This window comes from Cinclus cinclus, chromosome 3, assembly GCF_963662255.1.
Source record: "Cinclus cinclus chromosome 3, bCinCin1.1, whole genome shotgun sequence".
Taxonomy (NCBI): Eukaryota; Metazoa; Chordata; class Aves; order Passeriformes; family Cinclidae; genus Cinclus; species Cinclus cinclus.
The window spans coordinates 95,893,424-95,916,454 of NC_085048.1; the positions used below are offsets into that span (position 1 = coordinate 95,893,424).

Genomic DNA, 23,031 nt, shown 5'->3' on the forward strand with positions numbered 1-23,031 from the left:
GCCAATCCTCTTGCCGTTCTTCTCTCCTATTGGAGGAGAGCGGCCCGTAGGCGGGGACAGCCGCCGAACGACGGCTGCAGCCGCGAATGGGTGAGCGCGCCCTTCCCTCCCGGCCGGCGCTGGGGCGGGAGCCAATGGGAGCGGCGGGGGCGCGTGCGGTACCGGGAGCAGGTAAACAGCGGGGCCGGCCGGGGACCGGGATGCGGGACTGGGGTCTTGTGCCGGCGGGATGCTGCGGGCCATGGATGGGACGGGGCAGGACGGGGCGGGTCTGGCAAGCCGCGGGGTCAGGGGTTACCGCGCTCCCACTACCTGTGTCTCTGTATGTGCGTATATACGTACATGTGTGTGTTCTTACGTAGGTGCGTATTGTATATGAAAAGATACATATTTCCTCATGTGTTTGTGTACGTACATGTGTTAAAATATCTGTATACCTGTTTCTCTTGGGTGGTGGCGGCGTATCCCGGCTTTCATTTGGAAGCGCCTCCGGCACACCTTCAGAGAAGCAGCCAGATATTTTTAAGCGTTCAAAAGGGCAGCAGGGGAGCAAGAACATAGAAATGGGAGCAAGGTCTCTTCTGGCCTCCTGCAAAAACTCTGCCTGGTGGGGTGGGGCTTATCTTGGCTTCCCCCCCCCGCCTTTTATTTAATGTTTGTTGCCTGTGTCTACGGCCAGGCTGGCCATGCACTTGGATGCGCAGGGAAGCAGTCCCAGCCCCGCTGTGTGCTTGTGTCCCCTTGGGAGCCCAGGGGAAAGAAGCCGCTCGGCTGGGACACAGGAGCTCAGCCCCAGCACGGGTGTCCTTGGGTGTCCCCGAAGTGTCTCCTCCAGCTCCTGCTGGCTCTGATGTCCTCAGCAGTATTGGGACCAACGCGAGTTGCCGCTCCCGCATGCGAAGTGTGAGCCGGGCTTTGAGGTTTTTACTTGTGTGAGAAGTTCTGCTGGGCTGTGGTGCCTTTATGCGGTGACAAGGAGTTGGCTGATAGAGTATTTGGGCTCGATGCTGGCAAAATAATCCTTCTGACCCTCTCGGGGAGGGTCCGATTTCAGCTTTGCCAGCAGAATTGCCCTCTGGGGCTACATCTTGTGCCTTTCTTGTGGGACAAGAGAAAGCAGTGCTAGTTCAGCCAGAATATAGACAGAAAGCTACAAATCTTTGCAACTTCCCATAGCATCTTGTGTTTTGTTATTTTTGTGTTCTGGAGGGGCTGAAATTGGGTGGTATTTGCACACAGATGCTGTGTTCCAAGTCCCCCAGTCATTTTAGCCCATTCTGACTTTATTTATTGGCAAGAACATGGAAATCCTTCCTCCTAATTTTGGCCCCACCACTTCTGATTTCTTAAAAGTTTATTTCCTTCTCTTCATATTTACCAGCAGCAGTGGTTGCTGCAGTCAAAACTTAGGAGAACATCAGGCTGTCAGTATCATCCCAAAGCTCTCTCTTGATCTAAATATAGCAAAAATACATTTCTCTTCTTCTAATTGTCATCAGTGAGAACAATGTGGATAAGAAGGAATTTTAACTCTCAAGTGGATAATTAGATATTCTGCCAGGCTATAGCAGCTGTTCTGTGCTGTATATTGTAGTGGTATTATTTGTGATGTATGAAATGCAAAGCAAAGGATTTAGATTGTTTGCAGCATAAAAATAAAAGGCAAAGTGAGGCTAAATCTTAATGTTAGTGAACTGGCCCAGTTTAATCAAAATCCATAAAGCTGGGGGGTTTTTTTGCAGTTGAGAAAAGAGGTTATGGCATGAAGGACATCTGGAAAGAAAGTCAGTGATTCGTACTTCCCTGTAGGATTCACAAGACTGCTGTAAAGCAGGAGTAATTCTATTCCCATCTCACCTCCTCTAAGAAGCATTTACTACTGGCCTAGTTTTTGTCCCCTTTCATTTTTGCAGTAAAGTTTAGAGATTTGGGTCATTTTGCTCTTAAGCATTATATGATTTTTTTGAACGGGACCTGATGGTTTGAGAGGCAGAGAGGAGAACCTAGCCTGATAAAACTTAGTGCTTCAGTTTGATAATGGACTGGCACATTGTTTAATGTATGTAGTAGATCATGCTTTAAAGCTTTCTTTGAATACAGATACAGCTTACGTTTATCTCAGTGCTCCACGTTTTCTATTCCTGAGCTGCCCTTCCCCCTTTTTCAGCTCAGCCTAGAAAAACAGTCAATATGCACAGATGTATTTGCTGTCATGAGCATGAGTAGGAAAGAAGGTTCCCTTGCTTTCCATTATGGTGTATGCAGCATCCTTTTGGCAGGCAGAAATCATTTCCACACGACCCTTTTCCTTAGTTTAAGTAGTGAAATAAGACCAGAAAAGACTGTGGCTTTGTAACACCCCTGTCTTTAGCTGCCTGGTGCTCTGTGGCTCCCTTTTTGTTTGTCAAGCAAGTCCCTGGCTTTCTGTTCTCTCCCTGTGCTCAGCCCAAAGGGTGCTGTCATGCTGGGCATGTGTGTGAGAGTGAGCAGGCTGGTCCTTCCTCCTCTGGAGGACAGATTGCTCAAACCACAGCTCTCTCTGGCAGCCAGCACAGCCTTGGTGCCAGTTCAAAGTGCACCTCTGATGAATAAATAGTGGCATTAGACAAAATCCCTGCTGGGTCTGTGGTGGGGCAGAGGGGTAGAGCCAGTGTTCCTGCCCCTGTAAAGCATATGTTCAAGGCCCCTGCTTAGGTAAGAACCACAGAGCTACACTGCCATACGTTTTGTAGACCTGAGGTGAGGGTGGGCTGCTTGTCTGGCAGCGAGCAGAGGGCTTGTCCCCTTAAGGCTCAGTGCTGCTGGAAAGGGGATGCACAGTGCTCTGTATTCCTGGTGTGGGCACTGCCACTGGGGCTGCTTCCATAGCCACTCTTGGGGCCAGCCCTGCTGCGACCTGGCTCTGTGGCAGCAAAGGGAAACTGGTGCCTCATTGTCTTTTCAAAAGCAGGAGGACACAGCTGATGAGCACCTGGTGTTGGCACCAGAGAGTTGTAGGGTGGTGAGACAACCCTTTGGCAGGACAGTTTAGATCAGTCTAAGGCAGCTGTGACTTTGGTGTCTGCCACAGGAGCTCCTGTAAAGTCTTGGATTCATTGGGGTTTCTTTTTATCAACCGTCACTGGAACCACGGCTATGTAAACAAGGGACAGTGAAGCTGTGTTCAGGCCTGAATCTGCTTGCTGACCAGAAGTATCATGGCACCTTTGAATATCCATATCCTTGTTGGGGAAGCATAAGAGAAAATGTCCTTAAAATTGGCTGCATTTCAACATGAGTTTATTTCTTCCCGTGTAACTGTGAAGGTTAGTAATTGGCACAGTGGTTTTGCTTTTGGTTTAACTCCTCTGTGGGCATAACTAGGGTATTGAAAGTAGGCTAACTGGCTGTCTCTTCAAAGGACTCTTCAAAGTCCTCTGCAGAATTGCTCTCTTTATGTAGCAAAAATGATTTCTTAAATAATGCGAGAAAAAGTTCTTCTGTATTTTCATGAGGTTGTTGAAACCTAAATATTGGTCCCAAACTATCAGTGAGTAAAGCTTTTTTTATTTCCTCCCTGGTCTCTGACATGAGCAGAAGGTTTTGAGAGTTAAATTCCATAAGTCACAGATCCTGTGGCATGCAAGTTTATCCTGTTCCTCATCCAGAAGTGTCATGATTGAACGATTTCACGTATCTGACTTCTTTAAAGACCTAAATCCTATAACTGGAGCAGAGTCTAGTGTCCTAGCTGTAAATTGTGAGCCCTCATGTGCTCAGTCAAAAGAGTATGTTAAGCATCCAGAGAGGAGATCTTGGTCTCTGTGAGAAATAAGCACACAGGTGTTAAGCAGCTCACTCGGTAAGAACATGGGATTACTATGAAGGTGACAGGCCTGGTGTGAGGGTTAGCCCAGCTTCTGTTTCCCATATCTGTACCACTTTTATCACCAAAGGAGGAACAAAATGGTATGAAAAATCAAGAGAAGCCAGGGGAGGAGCAGATGTCTGAAAAATGTTTCACTTGGGTGGACTGAGTTGACGTTCTAAAATTTTTTGGAGGTGCAGATGTGTTGAGGAGGCCTGTGAAAGAAAGGAGGGTCTCCTACTCCTACCTCTTTCCTTCCTCCAAAGTGAATTTCAGTTTCTTTAGTGAGAAGCAAGAGTATCTCACAGATCTTGAAAGTATCTACTCTGATATCAGGGTGTGCTGGTTGGGCTGTGAATGTATGATTCACATTTAAGTGACTGTGTCCAAATCACATGGCTTCTTCAGCTTCCTCTTCTATTTCCTGAGACACAGAAGCTTGGGTAAGGTTCTGTAGAGGAGAGTTGTTCTGGTAGATAAAACTGCTTACAGTGCATAGAGATATGGTTTTGCTTGTGGACAAGTGGCTGAGTATCAGAAAATGATTAATTACTTGCTTTGTTAAGCTGACTTAATAAATGCTAAAAAGAATTTTCTTATTAGTTGCATTTTTAACTTCCTGAAATCCCGATTTTAAAGGCTGTTCTGCGGTATTCAGGGCAGAGCACCTTCTCTGGTGTCTAGAAAGAGCTGTTCCTTTCCTTTCTGCATTCTGTCACTGCTTTGCCTGCTTTTTTGCGTAGCAGTATGTGAAAAGAGGCCAGGTATTTCTAGCCCCCCCATTTATTCTCTATGTTTTTTTCCCATCCAAGTAGTTTTGCTTCTAATTACAAGACAACATAAGGAAAAACCCACAAGTGGCTCTCCTAAGGAGACAGGTCTTTCCCTTGCTATGCAAACCTCTTCATCAACAAAGAGAAGCACTGCTAATAAAATTCATCTGGTTAATAAACAGTCATAAGACAGCATGTAGCTCCTGATTAGTGGCTTATGTAAAGCTGAGGCTCCAGGTTACTAAGAAACTTCTGCTCCTTGCTGATGCTCGCGGGAGTGTTGTGTAAGAGCTGAGCTCTCTGAGCTTTCTGACAGGCAGCCAGTGTGTGAGGTGAAGCTGTGTCTGGCCCCTGCCAAACACTGAGCGCTGAGAAACCTCCTTTGTGAAAGGTAAGGTGTACTGATGGGGGAGGGGAAATAGAAGCAGCAAGTATGAAAGCTGTGGTGAAGTAAGTTTCTTTAGTGCTGCATTTTGCTGATACCCGTGCCTGCAGCAGTCCCAGCGACTTCAGCTGAACAGATTGTCATGCCTGGGTAGGAGCAGGATAAATCTGCTCTTGGGAGAAGATGGAACTACATGGTGTCCTGGAGCCTCCCTGCTGAAATCTGCTGAATCCTCTTCAGACTTTCAGTTATTTGCAGTGTGGTGTTCACTGTTTTCTTCCCTCTGCTCTGCCTGTCTCCACAGCCTTGAGTAGTGCTTGGCTGTGCCCTCCTGAGTGCTCCCTTGGAAAGTGGCGATGATCACGTTCATGAACAATTCCGACAGCGAGGAGGAGCCCTGCAATGAGAGAACATCCCTGATGTCTGCAGAGAGCCCTCCAATACCTTCCTACCAGGATGGCCTGCAAGCCTCAGCAGCAGGGGAAGCACAGGCACATAGGGTAGGTTTGTGTCCCTCCTGGGGAGTGAGGACATGGAGTGCAGTGACAGAAGTAGTCCTGCTACCCCTCAATCCCTCCTACCAGACTGGATTCTAGGATTGACTTTGGTCAGTGTTGTTGCTCTGGTGTCTTTCAGCCAGCAGCAGCATTGCCTGCTGCCATTTCCTCCACACTGACTTTCCCCCCATTTTTATCTCCATATATACTCCTCCCTTTTCCTTCCTTTTGGTAAAGATACAGGGTTTTAATCAGGTCCTGATGCACATATGACTGTTGCAGGATATCCTTTTTGGCCTTCTTGTTTTGCCAGATACCCTTTGTCTGCTCTGGTCAGACACATCTAATGTTAGAACAGAATTTAGTCCAGCTGCCAGCAAAGCAGCAGGATAAAGCAAGCACAGCATTGTTGGGAGAGGAGGAACATGTCAAGCTTATATCACCTCAGATGACATTTTTTCTATTTCATTCTGGGCATCTTGCCCATCATATTCATGTGTCTCTCTATGTATTTGCATTTGGAGAGGTCCTTAGATACTCATGGAATTGGTTTAAAAACTCTGTTGCAACCTGTTTACAATGGAATTTAATGGAATTTCTAAAAGTATTGTTCAGTTGGTACCTTTCTATTAGGACTCAGCTGCTATGCTGTGGTGGCCTACAGCAGCCTTTTGAGATATGACGGAATCAAGCTTTGAACACGAAGAAAAGAAGCATTTTACACATTTGCTAATGTTTCTTTTCAGAAGAGGAGAGCAGGCAGCAGCCGTGGCCCCAGCAATATTGCTAGTGGAGAAATGTCTGGCTCGGGTGTTCCAGTGAGAGAAAATGCCCTGGAAAATGAAGAGGAGGAACTGACTCTGAAATATGGAGCAAAGCATGTAATCATGCTCTTTGTGCCTGTCACCCTTTGTATGATTGTTGTCGTCGCCACCATAAAGTCAGTGCGCTTCTATACGGAGAAAAACGGGCAGCTGTAAGTGGGGTCTGCAAACAGCCTGAGTATGTGGGACCCCCTGCTCCACACACACACACTGTGCATGCACAGTGCTTCCTTGGCAGGCTGGGACAACCTTTACATGGTAAAGGTGGCTGTAGGAACATACAGAATGCTTACTGAAGTATGCTGTGTTCACCTGTGTTAAGTTTTTCCCATACCTGCATTACACTGATCCGTTAGCGCTGTCATTTAGGGTGTCCTGAGTGAGGCCTGTGAGCAGCATAATAATGAAGCTGCTTCATTCTGCAGCATAAAAGGCCCAGGCTGAACTCCTAGGCTGTTCACTCACTAGCTGGCAGTAATCAGGGAATAGCATGTTCATTTGGATGAGTGTCTCATTTCCTGGTGATATTTCTGGTTCCTAAAGAATTGTGTGTGAGGTGTGGATACGTAATTCCGTCCAGCTCCTGCTGACAGTGCCTGGCTCCTGGGGCCTGTCTCCTGGGGCTCTAACTGTGCTTCACATATGGGGTGGAGAAAAGGGGGCTATGGTCCCCTGAATCAAAGGAAACAAAATGGGTGAAGAGGTGTAGGGTGGTAAGAAGGGATAAAAGAGTCCAAGACTCTCCTACCAACTGTGGAAAGAAAGGGTGTCCCCCATTTCAGAACAGCACCTGGGAAGCATCCTTGTAATTGTCATGGAGAGGTTCCAGAGCATGCAATAAAGATTCATGGCTTGCAGAGCACTTACTAAAATAAAGTAATTTACACTTTAGGTCTTTTTGCTTAGAGCTCTGCCAGCCACAGCTGCTCTGTAAGAATGTGCTTTTGATAGAGACCACTAATCTTTAGTTGATAATTAACTTAAGCTCAGCCCCTTCTGAGGCTACATTTCATGTTTGCTGTCCTTGGCAGTCCTACCTCCCTTTCTTTCTCACACACAGAGAGGTCTAGTTTTATATGGGACAGATGGTTAGAAGAGAATATCTATACTTTACATGGCTTTTGCTTTGTCCTGCAGGATCTACACCCCTTTCAGTGAGGACACCCCATCTGTGGGCCAGCGTCTCTTGAACTCGGTGTTGAACACCATCGTAATGATCAGTGTCATCATTGTAATGACCGTGTTCCTAGTGCTGCTCTATAAATATCGCTGCTACAAGGTAAAGCATTCATGCCAGAGCCTTTTCTACCTCTGTGCTGTGAGCCTGGGATCAAATGGGCCTTGCAAGGCTGTGAGAAACACAAGCACTGCACTGGCTCATCCTCATCTTAGGCACAGCAGGAATCATACTGTGCAGAAGTCTTTGTCAGTAGTGATGGAGCTGTGGCTCTGAATAGGCTTTGCTATTTTTTGTCACTAATGGCAGGAAGGTCTGCTACTTTGTATTAGTCAGGTCTGCATTTTCTGCATCTGATCCAAATGTTTTGCCATTTGTACTTACGGACTAAGTTGTACCATTTACTATGAATGCCTTCTATTAAGACATTTCAGAACAAGCTTTGTGGGAACTGCTATTATTCCTGCCTGTGGAAGCTCTGGTAGAAGAGCACAAGGCTTGGAAGGAAAGGCACATTCAGGTTCTATGGTGCTCAGGGAGTTCTTATATGTGGCACCAGCCCAGCATTTGAGCTCTGTTTATTCCTGCTTTTTCAACTTGTCCCAAAGACAGAGTTTATTTTACAGCCTTGGACAAACCTCTCCTCCTTCCTAGCAAACAGAAGGAATGTGCTCACCTGTATGAGCTAGCAGCCGGTGTGGATACCCATGAAAATGCTTAGGCTGGAGACTGAAAAAAACCCAAACCAACAAAAACCCTAAGAGACAGAATACAAAATGAAAGTGGGAGAATTGGGAGGAACTGGCTGTCCCTCCTCCTTCCATGACCACAGGGAAGGCAAGGTCTTTGGAACCTGGAAGAGGAGTGCAGGAGACTATTAGGCTGCAGTTCTGTGACCTCTGTAGGGGTAACAGCCCCTACAGTCACTGTTTCTTCTTGCCCTTGATAGTTCATCCACGGCTGGCTGATCCTGTCCTCCTTGATGCTGCTCTTCCTCTTTACCTACATATACCTCGGGTAAGTGGGAATGGTGCAGGTAACCTGGCAGTTCAAGGCTCCTTCACCTCCTTGCTGAGAATTCCCACTTTGAACAAGAAATTGAATGTGTCCCCTCATCTAAATGGACATTTAAATGTTGTTAGAAGAAGATAGCTTTCTCTTTTAAAAAGTGGAAAAGAAAATCTTTAATAGTCAATGCTCAATTCTACAAAAATCGCTAGGAAGTGATACTGTGGGCATGAAATGAACAGGCTGAATCTTGTGGTACAGAGGCCCTGGATTATACATTGACAAGCATGTGGAAAGGCACTTTATATGTGCTGAGTTACTTCTCTGATTTGTCTTTTTTCTTAGCATTGTTTCAAGTTCATTCCCTTAGCTCCCAGCTCAGGTGAAAGGAAACTTTTACTTGTGGGTGACATTTTTTAGAACATTTTTAACTGTGAGCATATTGTACCTGTTGGGATGACACTGATGTGATTTTTTGGATGTAGACAGTCATGGAGCCACAGTCCTACTCTCATTTAAGACTTGAAATCCTGCCTGCTCAAACTCTTGGAATTGCTGTTGAACTGAAGACTAAGGCAGTGTGGTGCTGGTCTGTAACACAGCATATCCATCTCATGCAGGAGGAACAGAGCTCAGAGCAGCAAGTAGCCAAAGGGCAGGTTCCCCTTTCATGATGAGACTTGCTCTATTCTGCTTCCTCCTGGCGTATTTTGGGGCTTTTTTGTTTAACTACAGCCAGTGGGATGCTTTGCATGTCACTTGCTTTCACTGCTTAGCTAAATTTTCTTGTGGTATTTCAGTGAAGTATTGAAGACTTACAACGTGGCCATGGATTATCCCACTCTGTTCATAGTCATCTGGAATTTTGGAGCTGTTGGAATGATTTGCATCCACTGGAAAGGTCCCTTGCAGCTCCAGCAAGCTTATCTCATTATGATCAGTGCTCTAATGGCATTGGTGTTCATTAAATATCTACCTGAGTGGTCAGCATGGGTGATTCTAGGTGCAATCTCCATCTATGGTAAGTCTGGGTTGTGACTCTCAAGGTGTGGCTCCTTGAGAGTTTGCTCTAAGGCAATCTCAGTATGTCCTTAAAAAAAACCCCCAACAAACAAACAAAAAACAAACAAAAACAACAAACAACTTTATGGTGCTAAAACTTTAGAAAATGCCAGATGGGCAATTAATTTGACTCCCTGCCTCGTCTGTTGCTAATTGTTCATGTAGGTAGTGTACCTCAACCAGGTCTTTCAAAGTAGATCATCAAGTCAAGGAAGGACTGAACTACACCTAGCTGCATGGTAGGGGTGGTTGGATTTTATCAGTAGCAGACCTGACAGTCTTGCAGGTTTTATTTATTGTCATCAAGAGATCATGGATTTTGGTATGAGTTATAAGTTTCAAGAGAACCTGTAGAAGAAGAGGGAGGAGATCTGATGGAGGAGAGAGGGTAGGCAAAGAAGTACTGGACTAAAGGCATTCATTCATACACAGAGCCAGTGTATGTAGTGATGGATTGTGGAATGTGAACAAAGCACCCCCACTAATCCTCTAATTAAATTTAACATCTCAGTGAAATGCTGCCATCTGCTTTCAAAGAACTCATGTGGTATTCTCAAGGGGCTTTTTACAGGATTAGCACAGTGAAAACTCTTATTATTACATTAAGGCTTGGAGATGGTATTTTAAGTGAACAACACTTTCAGGGACTAGAACAGCTAGAGTTATGCAAAGTGTGGGAAGTGCCATTCAAGAAATCATCTGGTTTATATGGATAGATGTAAATTTGAGGGGATAATATCTTCTTAAAGATAAAGAATGTAAAATATGCATGACAGTTCAAGATGAGATTGGTCCTTTTCTTTCTGCAGATTTGATGGCTGTTCTCTGTCCCAAGGGACCACTGAGAATGCTGGTAGAAACTGCACAGGAGAGAAATGAGCCCATTTTCCCTGCATTGATATATTCATGTGAGTAAGATTACAATGTTAATGTTTTTAGCCAGATGAGACTCTATTAAACTATTTCTGTGTCAAATCAAAGAGTACTGTCTTAGCTACTTTTTTGCCTTAAGAATGGTGCACAATTATGTTCTGGAACAGACCATTTGTAGAAAGCCTTATTCACCTGCTACAGTGTTGCTAACTCTAATTAGCCAAAGGGAGGCCACATTTACCTTGTGAAGCTGAATGTTCACAAACAGATTTATCCTATCATGAATATAGTGCAGAATATGCCTCTTTTTTCTGCACACAAAACCCTGTGGTGGTCGGCAGCAGTCTTTGCCGAGTTCTGTGATGAGGGGATGCTCACTCAATGCATTTATTCATTGTGTGTATGCTTTACAGAAAAACTTTAAATGTGTGATGAGGCTCCATGCTTCCTGCAGCCTCCTCTTGCCCTCTGTACTGTACAGATGGCAGTACTTAGAATATAATTGCTTTACTGTTCATTGTTTGGCTCCTTACTTTGCAAAGGGCTCCATCAAGTACTGCTCTACAAACAGAATCAGTCATCTCTTCCCTGGCTTTCTCGGGCTGTTTAACTACCGTGGTGTCTGGTGCCCCTATCCAAAGTTATCCACATGCTTAAGATAAGATTGTTGCTAGGCACAAACTTCATGGGACCTGAACTCAAGTTCTTCATGGACCTCAGTGACTTTTTCATTACATCACTTGGAAGATGAAGGGCTATTCCCAAACGTTTGGTGCTAAGCTGAGGATGACTACTACCTGATTTTTTTTCCTTCAAGCATTTAATGTTACATAAATACTTTAATGTGCTCCAAGCAGAGTCTCAGTTCATCTCAGCTGCCTTCCCTTTTACAGGAGATTATGTTACACTGACCTGAGACAATCTAGATGAAGTCTCTCACATGCTTTAGTTAAGAAACAAGAGTTTTCTTAAAGGGGAATGCAGTTCAGCAAATTATAAACACTGAACAAAAACTTCCAGAATGTTAGTGGTTAGTGTCTTCATTGCAAGACTACATTCTGTGGCTCCCTCTAGATGCAAAAAACATCACCTTGTCTGAGCTCATCATGGAAAAGCAGGCACTGTGTTTCCTTTAGCTTATTTTGTTTAGCTTAGCTTCTATAAAATCAGGAAGACTGATGCACACTTAAATAAAAAGTCAATCTGAGTTCCCTTCCACTGATTTCTGAATGGTTTGTATTCCTTTTTAATTTAGGGATCCCAAGAATAAACCCCCAAACATCAGTTGCTATTGGAACCAAAACAGAAATATGCAATATTTTGACAGAATGGAACCACAACAGGCAGAGACAAAACTCGCATTCTGACAACTTCTGCAATCCCTCACTTGTGTGCTGTACCTTTAGCACTACCTGAATAAGCTGTGTTAGTTAACCTCTGGTTACCTTTTGTGTTACCATCATTCCCTGGGAAATTGTTTCTTTTGAAGAGAAGAGCCAGAAATCAGGAAGAAAACAAAGGAGTTGAGGACCCTAGCTCTGAAATTTTGCTTTCTTTAATCCACAGAGAAGATTACATTGACTCTTAGCTACTTGTGCTCTGGGACTTTCTTAAAACCTGAATGGATGCATTGCCTTGGCTTTCTCCCACCTTGCTTTCTTAGTGCCTAGGGAAGCCTACTGTTTTAGAAGCATTTATAGGGGCAAGGGTTTGTATTTCTAGGGACAGCTAAATACTTATTTCCTCTGAGCTACAGTGGCCAATGTTTTATGCAGCTGATTACTTTCTTTCTTCCAGCTGCTATGATGTGGACAGTTGGAATGGCAAAGCCAGACACAGCAGCAAGGGGACCATGTCAGCAGACATGGGATGCAGGTTTGTTTGCATGTTCCTCTCCCATACAGAGCACTGTCCTACAGAAATAATAAATATGTTTGAGACTGAATGTAGACATAAGCCCCCAAATCCTGATGGATGAATTTTTTTTCAGTATCTTTACTTGCAGAACTCAGTGATGTTCATAAATCTGCTGTTAGGACAGGCAGCAAAGATGAACAGACAGCATAGGAAGCTTCAGTATTCAGGCCACTTTTATTTAAAAAAGCCCAAACAAACAACAAATCAAATAGTAGTGTTGTTCAACTCATATCTTTGGTGTACGGAAGTCAAAGCTGAAAGTGGGCTAGTGGGGGGTTATTTTTCCATACTGGGGATGGTAAATTACAATATAGGCTCCTAAGTAGAATACTGATGAGCTATATGAGATGGTGAACTTCAGTGTTGCATTCAGACCAGTGCTATGGAGCACCTCTCTGTAAGTGCAATGTGGCTCACCCTGCTGAAGAAAATAAATGTCTTTACCCTTGGGTAAAGCCTTGTGTTAAGACAGTTATCCACCAGTAGCTTTTTTGATTGAAGATTACATTGTAGCTGGTTCTGCAGTAATATGGGTGCCTTTGCTTTTATCTGCTTGAGATACAAATTAAACCGCACTTTTAAGGTGATTGAATAAAATCTTACTTGTGGTTTTGGGAGGATTTCCCGTGTAGTCCTGTTGCACTTCAGAGATGACAATACCTTTGATTGTTAAAGCAATAAATGTGTGCAAAGGTTTGATAACTGAACATGCTGCTTATTTCAGGATGAAGCAGCTGACATACCGAGGAATAGCAGGGATGCAGTCCTGCTGTGAAATGGGGCACAGAGCAGGCACAGACTACATGCTGAGGGGTACAGAATGCTCTGTAGAAGCTCTGTGTCCCAGATCACAGTCTGCTTGCACCTGCAGCAGCTGCAACCTGTCAAACTGACATGGACTGAAGAGTTTGTAGGAGCTTCTGTGAAATAGGAACTGTCAGAGTCATATATCACAGACTGGCTCCTTCTGAAAGTACTGCCAAAGGCTCTGTCAGATGTGCTTTAAATGGGGGGGGAGGGGGGAAGTTAAATTTGTGGACAATGAAATGTGTCTGCTTTTTACACGTGAACAGTCAGCTCCAATGTCAGTGTGACTCAGGACTTCTCATAAATGGCAGTCCTCTTAGTCATCCATTTTTGTTATATGACTAGTTAGGGAATACCTGAGCACCTCCACCCCAAAGGTATAATAATGTGGGAATGCATATTAACTTTAGTGGGTTTTCCTTGTCATTCTGGCCTGTGCAGAGCAATGTTAGGTCTCACTGTGTACGTGCTCACTTGTTAAAGCTTCTCTGGATGGCTGCCAGAGAAGTTGTGAACGTGCAACCTTCTGACTGTTCCAAACAATAACTTGCATGTTTCCCTCAGAGCTGCTAAATGTCTCTGTTTCAACTGGTCCTGACAGTCACACCTCCAAGAGACTGCAGGGCAGCTTCACAAGAGTGTGGATTTCATGGGCTAAAACATGTTATAAACATAGCTGTCTCTTGTGTTTCTTTCTTTTTTTTTTTTTTTTTTTTTCTGTAATCCACTCTTGTCCTGTTTTTGTGAAACCAAGCAGAGGATGGGAGAGAACACCTCAGGAGCCCTTCACATGCAGAGTCTCAGATGTCAGAGATGAGGAGTCCTGTTCCAACCCACCCCATCACTTCTTTAGAGGAGCTCGAGGAGGAGGAAAGTAAGGGAAGCTTTATACCTTGTTTTCAGTGTAGTCAGAGCCTGACAGAGTCTTTTACTCTTTGTGGTTAACAATCTGTTACCTTGTTTGGTGTAATCGCAGTTAATTTGAATAGTTGTGCTTGCTGAGCAGTGAAGATCTTGAGTCTGACTGTGTGCTACCTCTTGCTGCTGCAGAACTGTTTTCAGATTGTGGTTCCAGTGACAGCTGCTGGCTACGTGTACAGTTTAAACAGTTTTTCTTCCCCTTGACTCCTGTCCCTCTCTGTCCTTTTGCTTCTTCAACTTTCATTTGTAAAGCAGCCCAGGGAAGCACCTCAGAGAATGAGGGAGGACAAAAGCAATCAGCCTGCTTGGGAATGTATGGGTCCATGTTGGTAGCCAGCACTAGGAACCTTCACCTGCTACCCAGGGGACAAGAATTTGTTCAGGAGGAAGCAAAACAGGAGGCTCAGAATTAACATTTGTGCTTTTTTTCCCACTTTTTTTCAGGGGGTGTGAAACTGGGCCTTGGAGACTTCATATTTTACAGTGTGCTTGTTGGGAAAGCAGCTGCCACAGCTAGTGGAGACTGGAATACCACACTGGCCTGCTTTGTAGCCATTCTCATAGTAAGTGAGCAGCTTTTAAAAGCTCTGTCACACCCTGTTCAGCCCAGAAGTGTTGCCAGAAGTACCAGCAACTGAGCACTGCTAAATCAGTGCAGGTATCCTGATAGGTATTTAGGAATACTCTGTCTCTAGGCTTTAAACAGCCACTGCAGCAGAACGATCCAGACTAATCAGAGCAGAGCCAAGGGTGGACATGGTGGGGGTGAAACAGCCCCAGGGAACTGCTGGTGTGTTTGCTTCAACCACAAGAGTCAATATTGGGAACTCTTCACTGATTAGCAAGTGTAGTTAAAAAGGTTCACTCCATTATGCTAAGGGGAGCTGATAGATAAGAGGGTGAAGACCTATCTTATTCTACTATTTGAACTGGAAAAAATGAGAAGGAAGGAGAGTTAGATCCATGGACATGATCAGTAAGGGCAGATGACTAACATACTGTAGCTGCTAAAGAGTTGCTCCTGCCAGGTCTAATGAAGACACACTGTTAAGTTTCCACCTGAATGGAAAACAATTACTATACATTTGCTGTTTACCTCAACATCCTCATGGAAATTAACCAGAAAGACAACAGCAGGATTTTTAGAATGTGAAAGAAAATCTATTACTGTGTCCTTCTTGGGCCTCTATTTTTCTACTTAGATCCCAAGGCCAGTGCAAGTGACTGTCACTTGTGAAGACTCTGCATCAAAAAGTCTTGATAGTGGTTAGCTTTTTTCTTCTGCCTTCACTCTGAGTCAAGATTGAATGCTCAAGAGATGGATTTCTTGTTTGGACTTGGTTGTTTATTAAATCTTAAAGTACAGAGTTCTTTAGCTATCTTTTTTACTTCTACCTATCAAGCCAAAAGTGAGAAAATGGAGCTGAATCCAGCTAGTTACAAGGTCTTTTGAAGGCTATCCAATTAAGAGCTAACATCTATTTATACTTCTGACCCAATAACCAAACACCTGTGACCTGCACTGCAGTACCAACTATCCAATCCAAAAACTACTACCTGAAACCACGAAGAAGGAACAAGAAAGAGAGACAACACCCAAGAACCTCCATCTTGTCCCATACCTATTACTATATTCTAAAAACCTAAATTCCAAACCCTTCACCATGTGAAATTACACACTTTATTCTAACTACACACTAGTGATTCTAACTCCATTACTCAAATTTGGAAGCCTTCTCCACAGCCCCAAGTCAAAAGCAGTGCTCTTTTGAGGGTCAGTGTCAGAAAGCACTAAAAGTTTAAAACTCCCAGGCTTCAGGGTTCCAACAAAAAAAGCATGTGAACTAGAAATGAGCTGTCTTCACTGGAGTCTGTTCAACCTTTCCAACCCCAGAGGTCAGAGAAATCCATAGGATCCCCTAGCTCCATGTGCTGTAGTCCACCATGGGGTCCCTTTGCTGGGGGAAATGTTCTTGCCCATCTATCTTTGAGTCCAAATGCCCCATTGTGTGTCTTTTATGGCACTGTTAAAACTTGTTCTGTCTCCTTTTGCAGTTTCATAATCTTGCTGCTGTGGGGCTTTCTGGTTCCCAGGAATGTCCCTCCAGTTTCCCAGCAGTAAGCAAATCTTAAAAGGGAGATGAGATTTAAAGAGCAGGTGTAGGCCAGATATGGTCCCTGAGAGAATAAGAACAGAACTACAGGCTCAGGTGGATTGTGAACAAGTTTGCAATCTACAAACACTGATTTAAAAAAAAAAAAATTAAAAATCCTGTCTGCTGATCTTTAGCTAGTGGATATTTTTGGAGCCCGGTTTTGAAGTTTTGTCATTATGGAGGAATTAAAAAGAGCTCTGATGAGAGAAGGAATTAATATCTAAAGACACTTAACCATAGTGTCTACCCAGAATATACAACCGCTTCCTCCCATGCTGCAAAAAGCAGATCTTGGCCTGCTATTCAAATAAAACCAGAACTCACATTGTAATAAACAATCCAGCCAAAAGAACAGCAGTGGTATTTTATTTGGTCTGGGTTTTGGTTTTTTTTCCCTCTTTTTGTTTTGTTTTTTTCTTTCTTTTTTTACCTGAAGGGACCTTGTAAACAGAGAATGCATTATAAGTACATCCTGCTGTGTATTAGAGACCTACAGTGGAACATCTATCTGTGCAATTCACCAGGATTTAAAGTGCTTTTGTCTACTGGATCAGTACTTCATTCACAGTGGCACAGAACAAGGAGTAAAATATTGTGTAAAGAAGTTTACCTCTCGGGGCCAGCTGTACCTCTGCATTTGCAGTTTATACCACTTTCTCAGCAGACAGCTGTGCTCAATACTGCTGAGGAAAAACATGGCCAGCTTGTGTGAGAAATGAAGTTGTGGGCAAATACACATCTGCTGGTAGCTCAGGCTGGCTTCAGTGCTCTACAGTGCATATAGATAATTACCTGTATGTTGGCTTGTTGGTGACAGATGTATTTCTGGTCATCTTACTATTATCTTCTTGTGTTTTTTATTATCTTCTCTCTGACAGGGTTTATGCCTAACACTTTTACTACTGGCTGTTTTTAAGAAAGCATTGCCTGCTCTTCCCATCTCCATCACCTTTGGCTTGATCTTCTACTTCTCGACAGACAACCTTGTGCGACCGTTCATGGACACCCTGGCTTCCCACCAGCTGTATATTTAGAAGAAGCGGGAGTTAGAGGATTCTTTTTCAAGCTTTGCTGTGAAGTATGGTACAATGTTTGGAATAGGTCATAAAGTTTTTACACTTAGTGCCATATATTTGTAAGGAAAACACTAACTCTGTGACATGCTATGTACTAAAAATCTAATAGTTACGTGTTGAACTGAGATTTTTCACAGGACTCTTGGTTAAAAGCCTGGCTCCTAGCTGATGTCAGAGTGTTACTTTTATTTTATTTGATGTGCACAGTGGCTGTTAGGAGCACAGAAACCTGTATGTAGCATGGAACACTGGAGAGGTGAGGGGTCTGATCTTTCAGGAGCTAAGTAAGGTGTTTTAGCCTGGGAACTGCAGTCATCTTTAACTGTACTCTAGAATTTCTACGTCTTCCCACATTTGAGTGTTGTACAAACACGAGGTGTAAGTGATTGGAAAAGCACAGCTGGCTGTGTGCACATAGAAATGTGTGAGCCATTAGAAAAGTGAAGTTGAACTTCCTACATTGGCTGCTGTGCAAACAGCATCTTTTGGAATTGCCCCAAAGGCCCATTTATTCTGACCTTAGTTAGACATAGTGAGCCAAGAGGGATCAAGACAGGATGTTAGTGGTGGGATGTCTGAACATGAGGCTCCTGCCTCTGAGCACATCCACCACTGCAGCAAGCAGCTGATGAAGGCAGGGCTGCCCCTTCCAGTACATCAGATCCTCAGTGTGTGAAACAGATACTGCTCTCTCCTCCCAATGTTTTATTTTTTAGGAAATATTTTTCTGGGCCCATACTACAGTCCTGAAATGACCCTAAGGTGGAAGTGACTGAACAACTCCAGTAAATCAGACCTGTAACTTACTATGTGTTTCTGGCCTCATTTCTGTGCATAGCTGTAACTACTCCAAAGGAGGATTTACCTTCCCTTTATTAAGAGGTCCTCTCTTACACGGACTGAGACTTGGTTTACCTAAGTTTTTGTACTGTTTAAAGATTATTTGTTCAACTACAAATTTTAAAATAGCTATTTAGTGTCAAAGGGACTTTTTTGGAAAAATCCAGCCATAGTTTGTATCAAAATATTAAGGCCAAACTTCAATCTGTTGTTACATTACTTTTAGGAACAGCTGTACACCCTCAAGTGAGCTCATTAAGAAAATCACAGTGCTTGATGTCAGTAAAAAAATACATGAGAGACTGAAGCTTTATGTTTTGTCCACTGTTGAAAAGAATTTTATTTCTATTCTTCGAGTCAATTTTTCAATAGTTGCCAAAGTTCTGTGATTTTTTTTCTTTTCTTTTTACTTGCATCTCTTATGCAAACAAGCTGAGTTTTCTTTGACAGCTGATCAGTGTTGGGGGTTGTTTTTTTCTTTTTTCCTCTCCTCTTTGTCTGGAATTTTTTCCCATTGACATGCTAAGATGGTAGTGATAGGGGGAGGTTCCCTGTCCCTTTTCGGAGTTTCTCTCGAAGGGCAAGGGCGGTTGCGGTTGCGGGGAGGAGGGGGAACACCAAGAGATCAGGGGCAGGTAAAGGAGAGTTGGGGGCAGTTGCTCTCTCTTGCTCATTTTGGCTCTCGGAAGGGGACAGCCGCTGGAAAACCTCTCCCTGCCATCCCAACACAAGGAGCTGCCTTTCCTCGACTGTGGGACACTGCACCCCCCTGCTCGGACGCTCTCCTGCCTCAGCCTGCCACCTCCGAGCATCCTGTTGGAGCACCGGGACCGACACTGCCGTAAGGATCCGTGAGCAGAGCCTTCCCTCCATCCCTTCCCCATCCGGGACACAGCTGCCATCACCCCCAGCACTCCTGCAGCTGCTCGGGATTGCCACATCTGCCCCTGCCCACCGGGAGCCAGCTGGCACTGACTGCCAGCTGGGATGGGAACTGCACCACAGGGGAAAGGTCTCCACAACCAAAAGAACTGCTGCTGGGTTCCTGTTCTGTTTGTTGTTGATTTCATAGCTGTTGTTTTGTTTGCCTTGTTATATATACATATACATACATACACACACACACACATATATATATATATACACACATCTCAGTAAAGAACTGTTGTTCCTATCCCCATATCTTTGCCTGAGAGCCCCCTTAATTGCAAAATTATACAAATTCAGAGGGAAGGCTCTGCTCTTCCTTAGCACACACCTGTCTTATCAAAACCAAGACAATCAGTGTCAGTAAATATAACATTATGCAAGATTTCATGAATAATGCAATGTTATTGAGACACATAGAATTTAATTTCTGGAAATACTTTTTAGCTAAGGCTTTGAATTACACATTTTTTTATGTAGTGCTTTTTCCAGTAGACCTGTTCAAGCTCATCTGCTTGATATTTAACAAGGACATCATACAAGTGGTTCAGACTGATTTTTAAAAAGTGCATAAGGGTTTTTACAAGGGTGTGTGTGTGTGTGTGTGTGTGTCTCAGTCTGGACAAGTCAGTAACTCTTGGTCGTTGTTAGTTTTCTGTCCTCATTTCTCACCTTTGCAATGTTTGGACTTAACAACTGCAGACAGAGTTAACTATTACTAAAAGGTATTTCCTTTGGAAATATAAATCCGTAGAGCTTTGCTGATTTTTAAGGTTTATGTGAGAGTTGCCTTTTCTATTTATTTGTTTGTGTTTGGTTTTTTTTCAATGAAAACAGTTATGGGGCCAAAATCAGACTAGAATCACTGGGAAATATGATTTTACTTTTTGTATTGCATGGTGTAGAACAGATATGTGTTTTTGGTATATACTGAAAGAAAAATCCTTCTTGGTTTATCAGGGTTGTAGCATATTGCTAAAAATTATTTTTATGAAAGCAGAGTAGATACTTGAAGAAACTGGGAGGGGAACCTTCACATATTGAAGGATCACCACTGGTTTTCTGCAGATACCTGCTTGCCAAAGACTGGCCTTCCACTGACCAATTCTGCAGAACTTAAAAGAATTGCAATTTAAAAGGTAACTGAGCAAGAGATTCTGGCAGTGCAACAGAATGTATTGTCCTGGTGAGTGATAGGAGTATATAATGGATATAATGGAGTGGTTATAATTGTGTACAAGTTCATATGTATTTACTACAAATATATATTTGTGTTTGTGTGTACATATACACACAGACACACAAATTTTAAAATTACATGGAGTGATTTTTCATCTCTTTGGATTTTTTCACCTGTGCATAAAGTGAAGTTTTGTTTGTGATGTTAACATTGTGCAGCATGGCCTAAGATGTGAAATGCAGAGGGCAGGATTTACCCTACTCATAGCTGGCTGCTACATGAGATACTGACTCAGTGACCTGGCAACTTGAATCAGCAAAGCATCTTTCTGCTAATGTGTTCATTCACTGGAGTTACCTTGCTGCATGTTCTGAAGAAATCCTACTGTTCCCCCTGATGTGCATCCCTGAAACAGCACAGCTGCCAGGTACACTGAGGTGACGCATTTCTTGATCCTGGTGTCACTCAGTGTCTGAAGTCCTATAGGAGGTGCCATGTGTTGGCATTTTCCTGTGTGATCCTGGTCACACTCGCCTCTCCTCTCCAGTCTGAAATGAATGTATCTTGGGCATACATCAGTCTCTAAGATCTAAGTCTGAAGACAAGTCCATGAACAAAAATGTAGTGGTGAGTCTGCCCAATACAACCTCCAGTGAAACTTTTGGTGGGAAGTCTGGGGTTTTGTTTAAGTGTTTGCGGTGTGTCAAAGACTGGAGATGAGCCCTGTCCTCAGAGGATGCACAGGAAGCATCACAGTTACAATGAAAATACCAGAAACACCATAGTCCTTGCAGAAGCACACAGCTTTCATTTGATACTCATGGTCTCATTCATAAAACTTCAGGCTCTTTGTTCTTTCCTTCATAGGTACTTCCAGTTAATCCCACTGTGTTTACTTTCCTCTTCCTTGTAACTCAAACTGAGTTTTGGTTAAACGGAATGTACAGTTATTTATCTTTATTGTTTCTCTCAACCCCTGATCTCCATTTCTGCTTTAGAGATGCTCCTTGGCAGCCACAGGAGGGCAGTAGGTTTATGTGGAGAAGGACTAGCTATTTTAAACTACTCTGCCGTGTGCTCCTTGTTCTTCAGAGAGTATGAAGGCCATAGAATATGCTTCGTGGCAGGAAAAAAAAACAAACGGCAGGCATCCCACACCCTAGCACAGCTGTAGTTTTGGCCCAGCATCGGAGAGACTTTCAGTGGGAACAAGCTCACGCTGAACAAGAATTCATTTAAAAGCAGCTGTTTTCAGAGTGATGGCGTGTTCAGCAGTGCAGTCCTGGGTGAGATGCTGCTGTTACATTGCACAGTCCATTTTGTTTGTGTTCTCTCCCCCTTTTCTGTTTTTTAATAAATCATCCAGTCCTAGTTTCATTCCTCAAAGCCCCAAATCAGGGGTTCCTCCAGGCATTGCTAAATTCAATTTATTACATAAATAAAGATTTCTTCTGAGCATCTTCAAGAAGGAAAGGAATAATTATACTTACTGATTTGTTACTCTTCCTCTCGCTTCCAGTCTCCTATCCCAGGTCTTGCTAATCTGGGGGGGGGGGGGGGGGTGGAAAGCACACAGCTGTCATTCCAGGTCTTGGCACTAAGAAATCTAGGGACAAGCTAGATAATGTTGGATGGGGCTTTGAGCAACATGGTCTAATGGAAGGTGTCCCTGCCCATGGCAGCAGGGTTGGTACTAGATGGTTTTTAAGGCCCCCTCCAACCCAAACCATTCTATGATTCTCAGTTGTTTGTGTCCTCAGGAGGACCAGGGTGTATCTTATTTTCTTGAACTCAGTTGTTTTGTAAGAAAGCAGTCTGGAGAGATGTGGTATCTTTGCCAGAAGTTCTCCCACAGCACTGTTTGTATGCCCCCAACAGACACTGTATTCCTCATTGAATTTACAGTTTCTTCCTCTGCCCTCAGTCAGGTAAAGTGATGTGACCTGTTCCCATTCTATAAGTGGGAAACAAAGCAAGAGAGTAAATAATGGAATCATAGAATGGTTTGGGTGGGAAGGGACCTTAAAATCATCTAGTTCTAACCCCCTCATATGGGTTGGGACACCTTCTACTAGACCAGGTTGCTTTATCCAGCCTGGCCTTGAATACTTCCAGGGATGGGCATCCACAGTGTCTCACCACCCTCACAGTAAAGAATTTCTTCCTAATACCTAATCTAAACTTGCCCTCTTTCAGTTTGAAGCCATTCCCCCATGTCCTATCACCTTGTAAAAAGTACCTCTCCCTCTTCCTTTAAGGCTCCCCTCAGGTCCTGGAAGGCCACATGACCATGCTGGGTTTGAGCTTGGATACATAAGGAAGATGTGTCCACATCAGATCATGGCATCACATACCATCACACAAGTTACTGTTACTTCTTTTTACACATTGCTTTGCTGCAGGTTTACTATTATCCACCTTTTGCCACTCTAAATGCAAGATGTTTGCCTTGAGCACTGAAGGAGTTAAGCAAGTAAGAATTGTTATCTTCTTTGTGCAACACATCTGACAGGTGCCCAAGAGCATAATTTGGGAGGTGTCAGTACTCAGCACTATTTGTGGCTCACTATTAAAAAGATATAAATAAACAGAGACTTTGAAGTGGAACTAGCTAAACTCCTTGATATAGAAACCTGAGACAGGTACAGGGCCAAGTAGATGGAGTGAAAATTTTCCAAAACTGGGAACTGTTTGAGCCCTATCAAACGCAGCCTGAGGTAAGTGACAGCTCCCACAGCCAACTCGGGATTAGATCTGTGCA

The 23,031-nt window shown here is 43.6% G+C and overlaps 1 protein-coding gene across 2 annotated transcripts; it reads left to right on the plus strand.

Moving 5' to 3' along the window:
- Positions 1–145: 145 nt before the first annotated feature.
- On the plus strand, positions 146–20,581 carry PSEN2 (presenilin 2). Of its 2 annotated transcripts, none has more exons than XM_062490489.1 (11): positions 146–171; positions 5,310–5,505; positions 6,249–6,478; positions 7,464–7,605; positions 8,453–8,520; positions 9,312–9,532; positions 10,383–10,481; positions 12,244–12,321; positions 13,928–14,044; positions 14,536–14,654; positions 17,126–20,581. In XM_062490489.1, the coding sequence occupies exons 2-11, from the start codon at positions 5,362–5,364 to the stop codon at positions 17,279–17,281; spliced, it is 1,374 nt and encodes a 457-aa protein (XP_062346473.1). In that variant the 5' UTR covers positions 146–171; positions 5,310–5,361; the 3' UTR covers positions 17,282–20,581. The 2 variants fall into 2 exon arrangements, with proteins under 2 accessions (XP_062346473.1, XP_062346474.1); XM_062490490.1 differs by having other exon boundaries at positions 6,252–6,478.
- Positions 20,582–23,031: the final 2,450 nt, after the last annotated feature.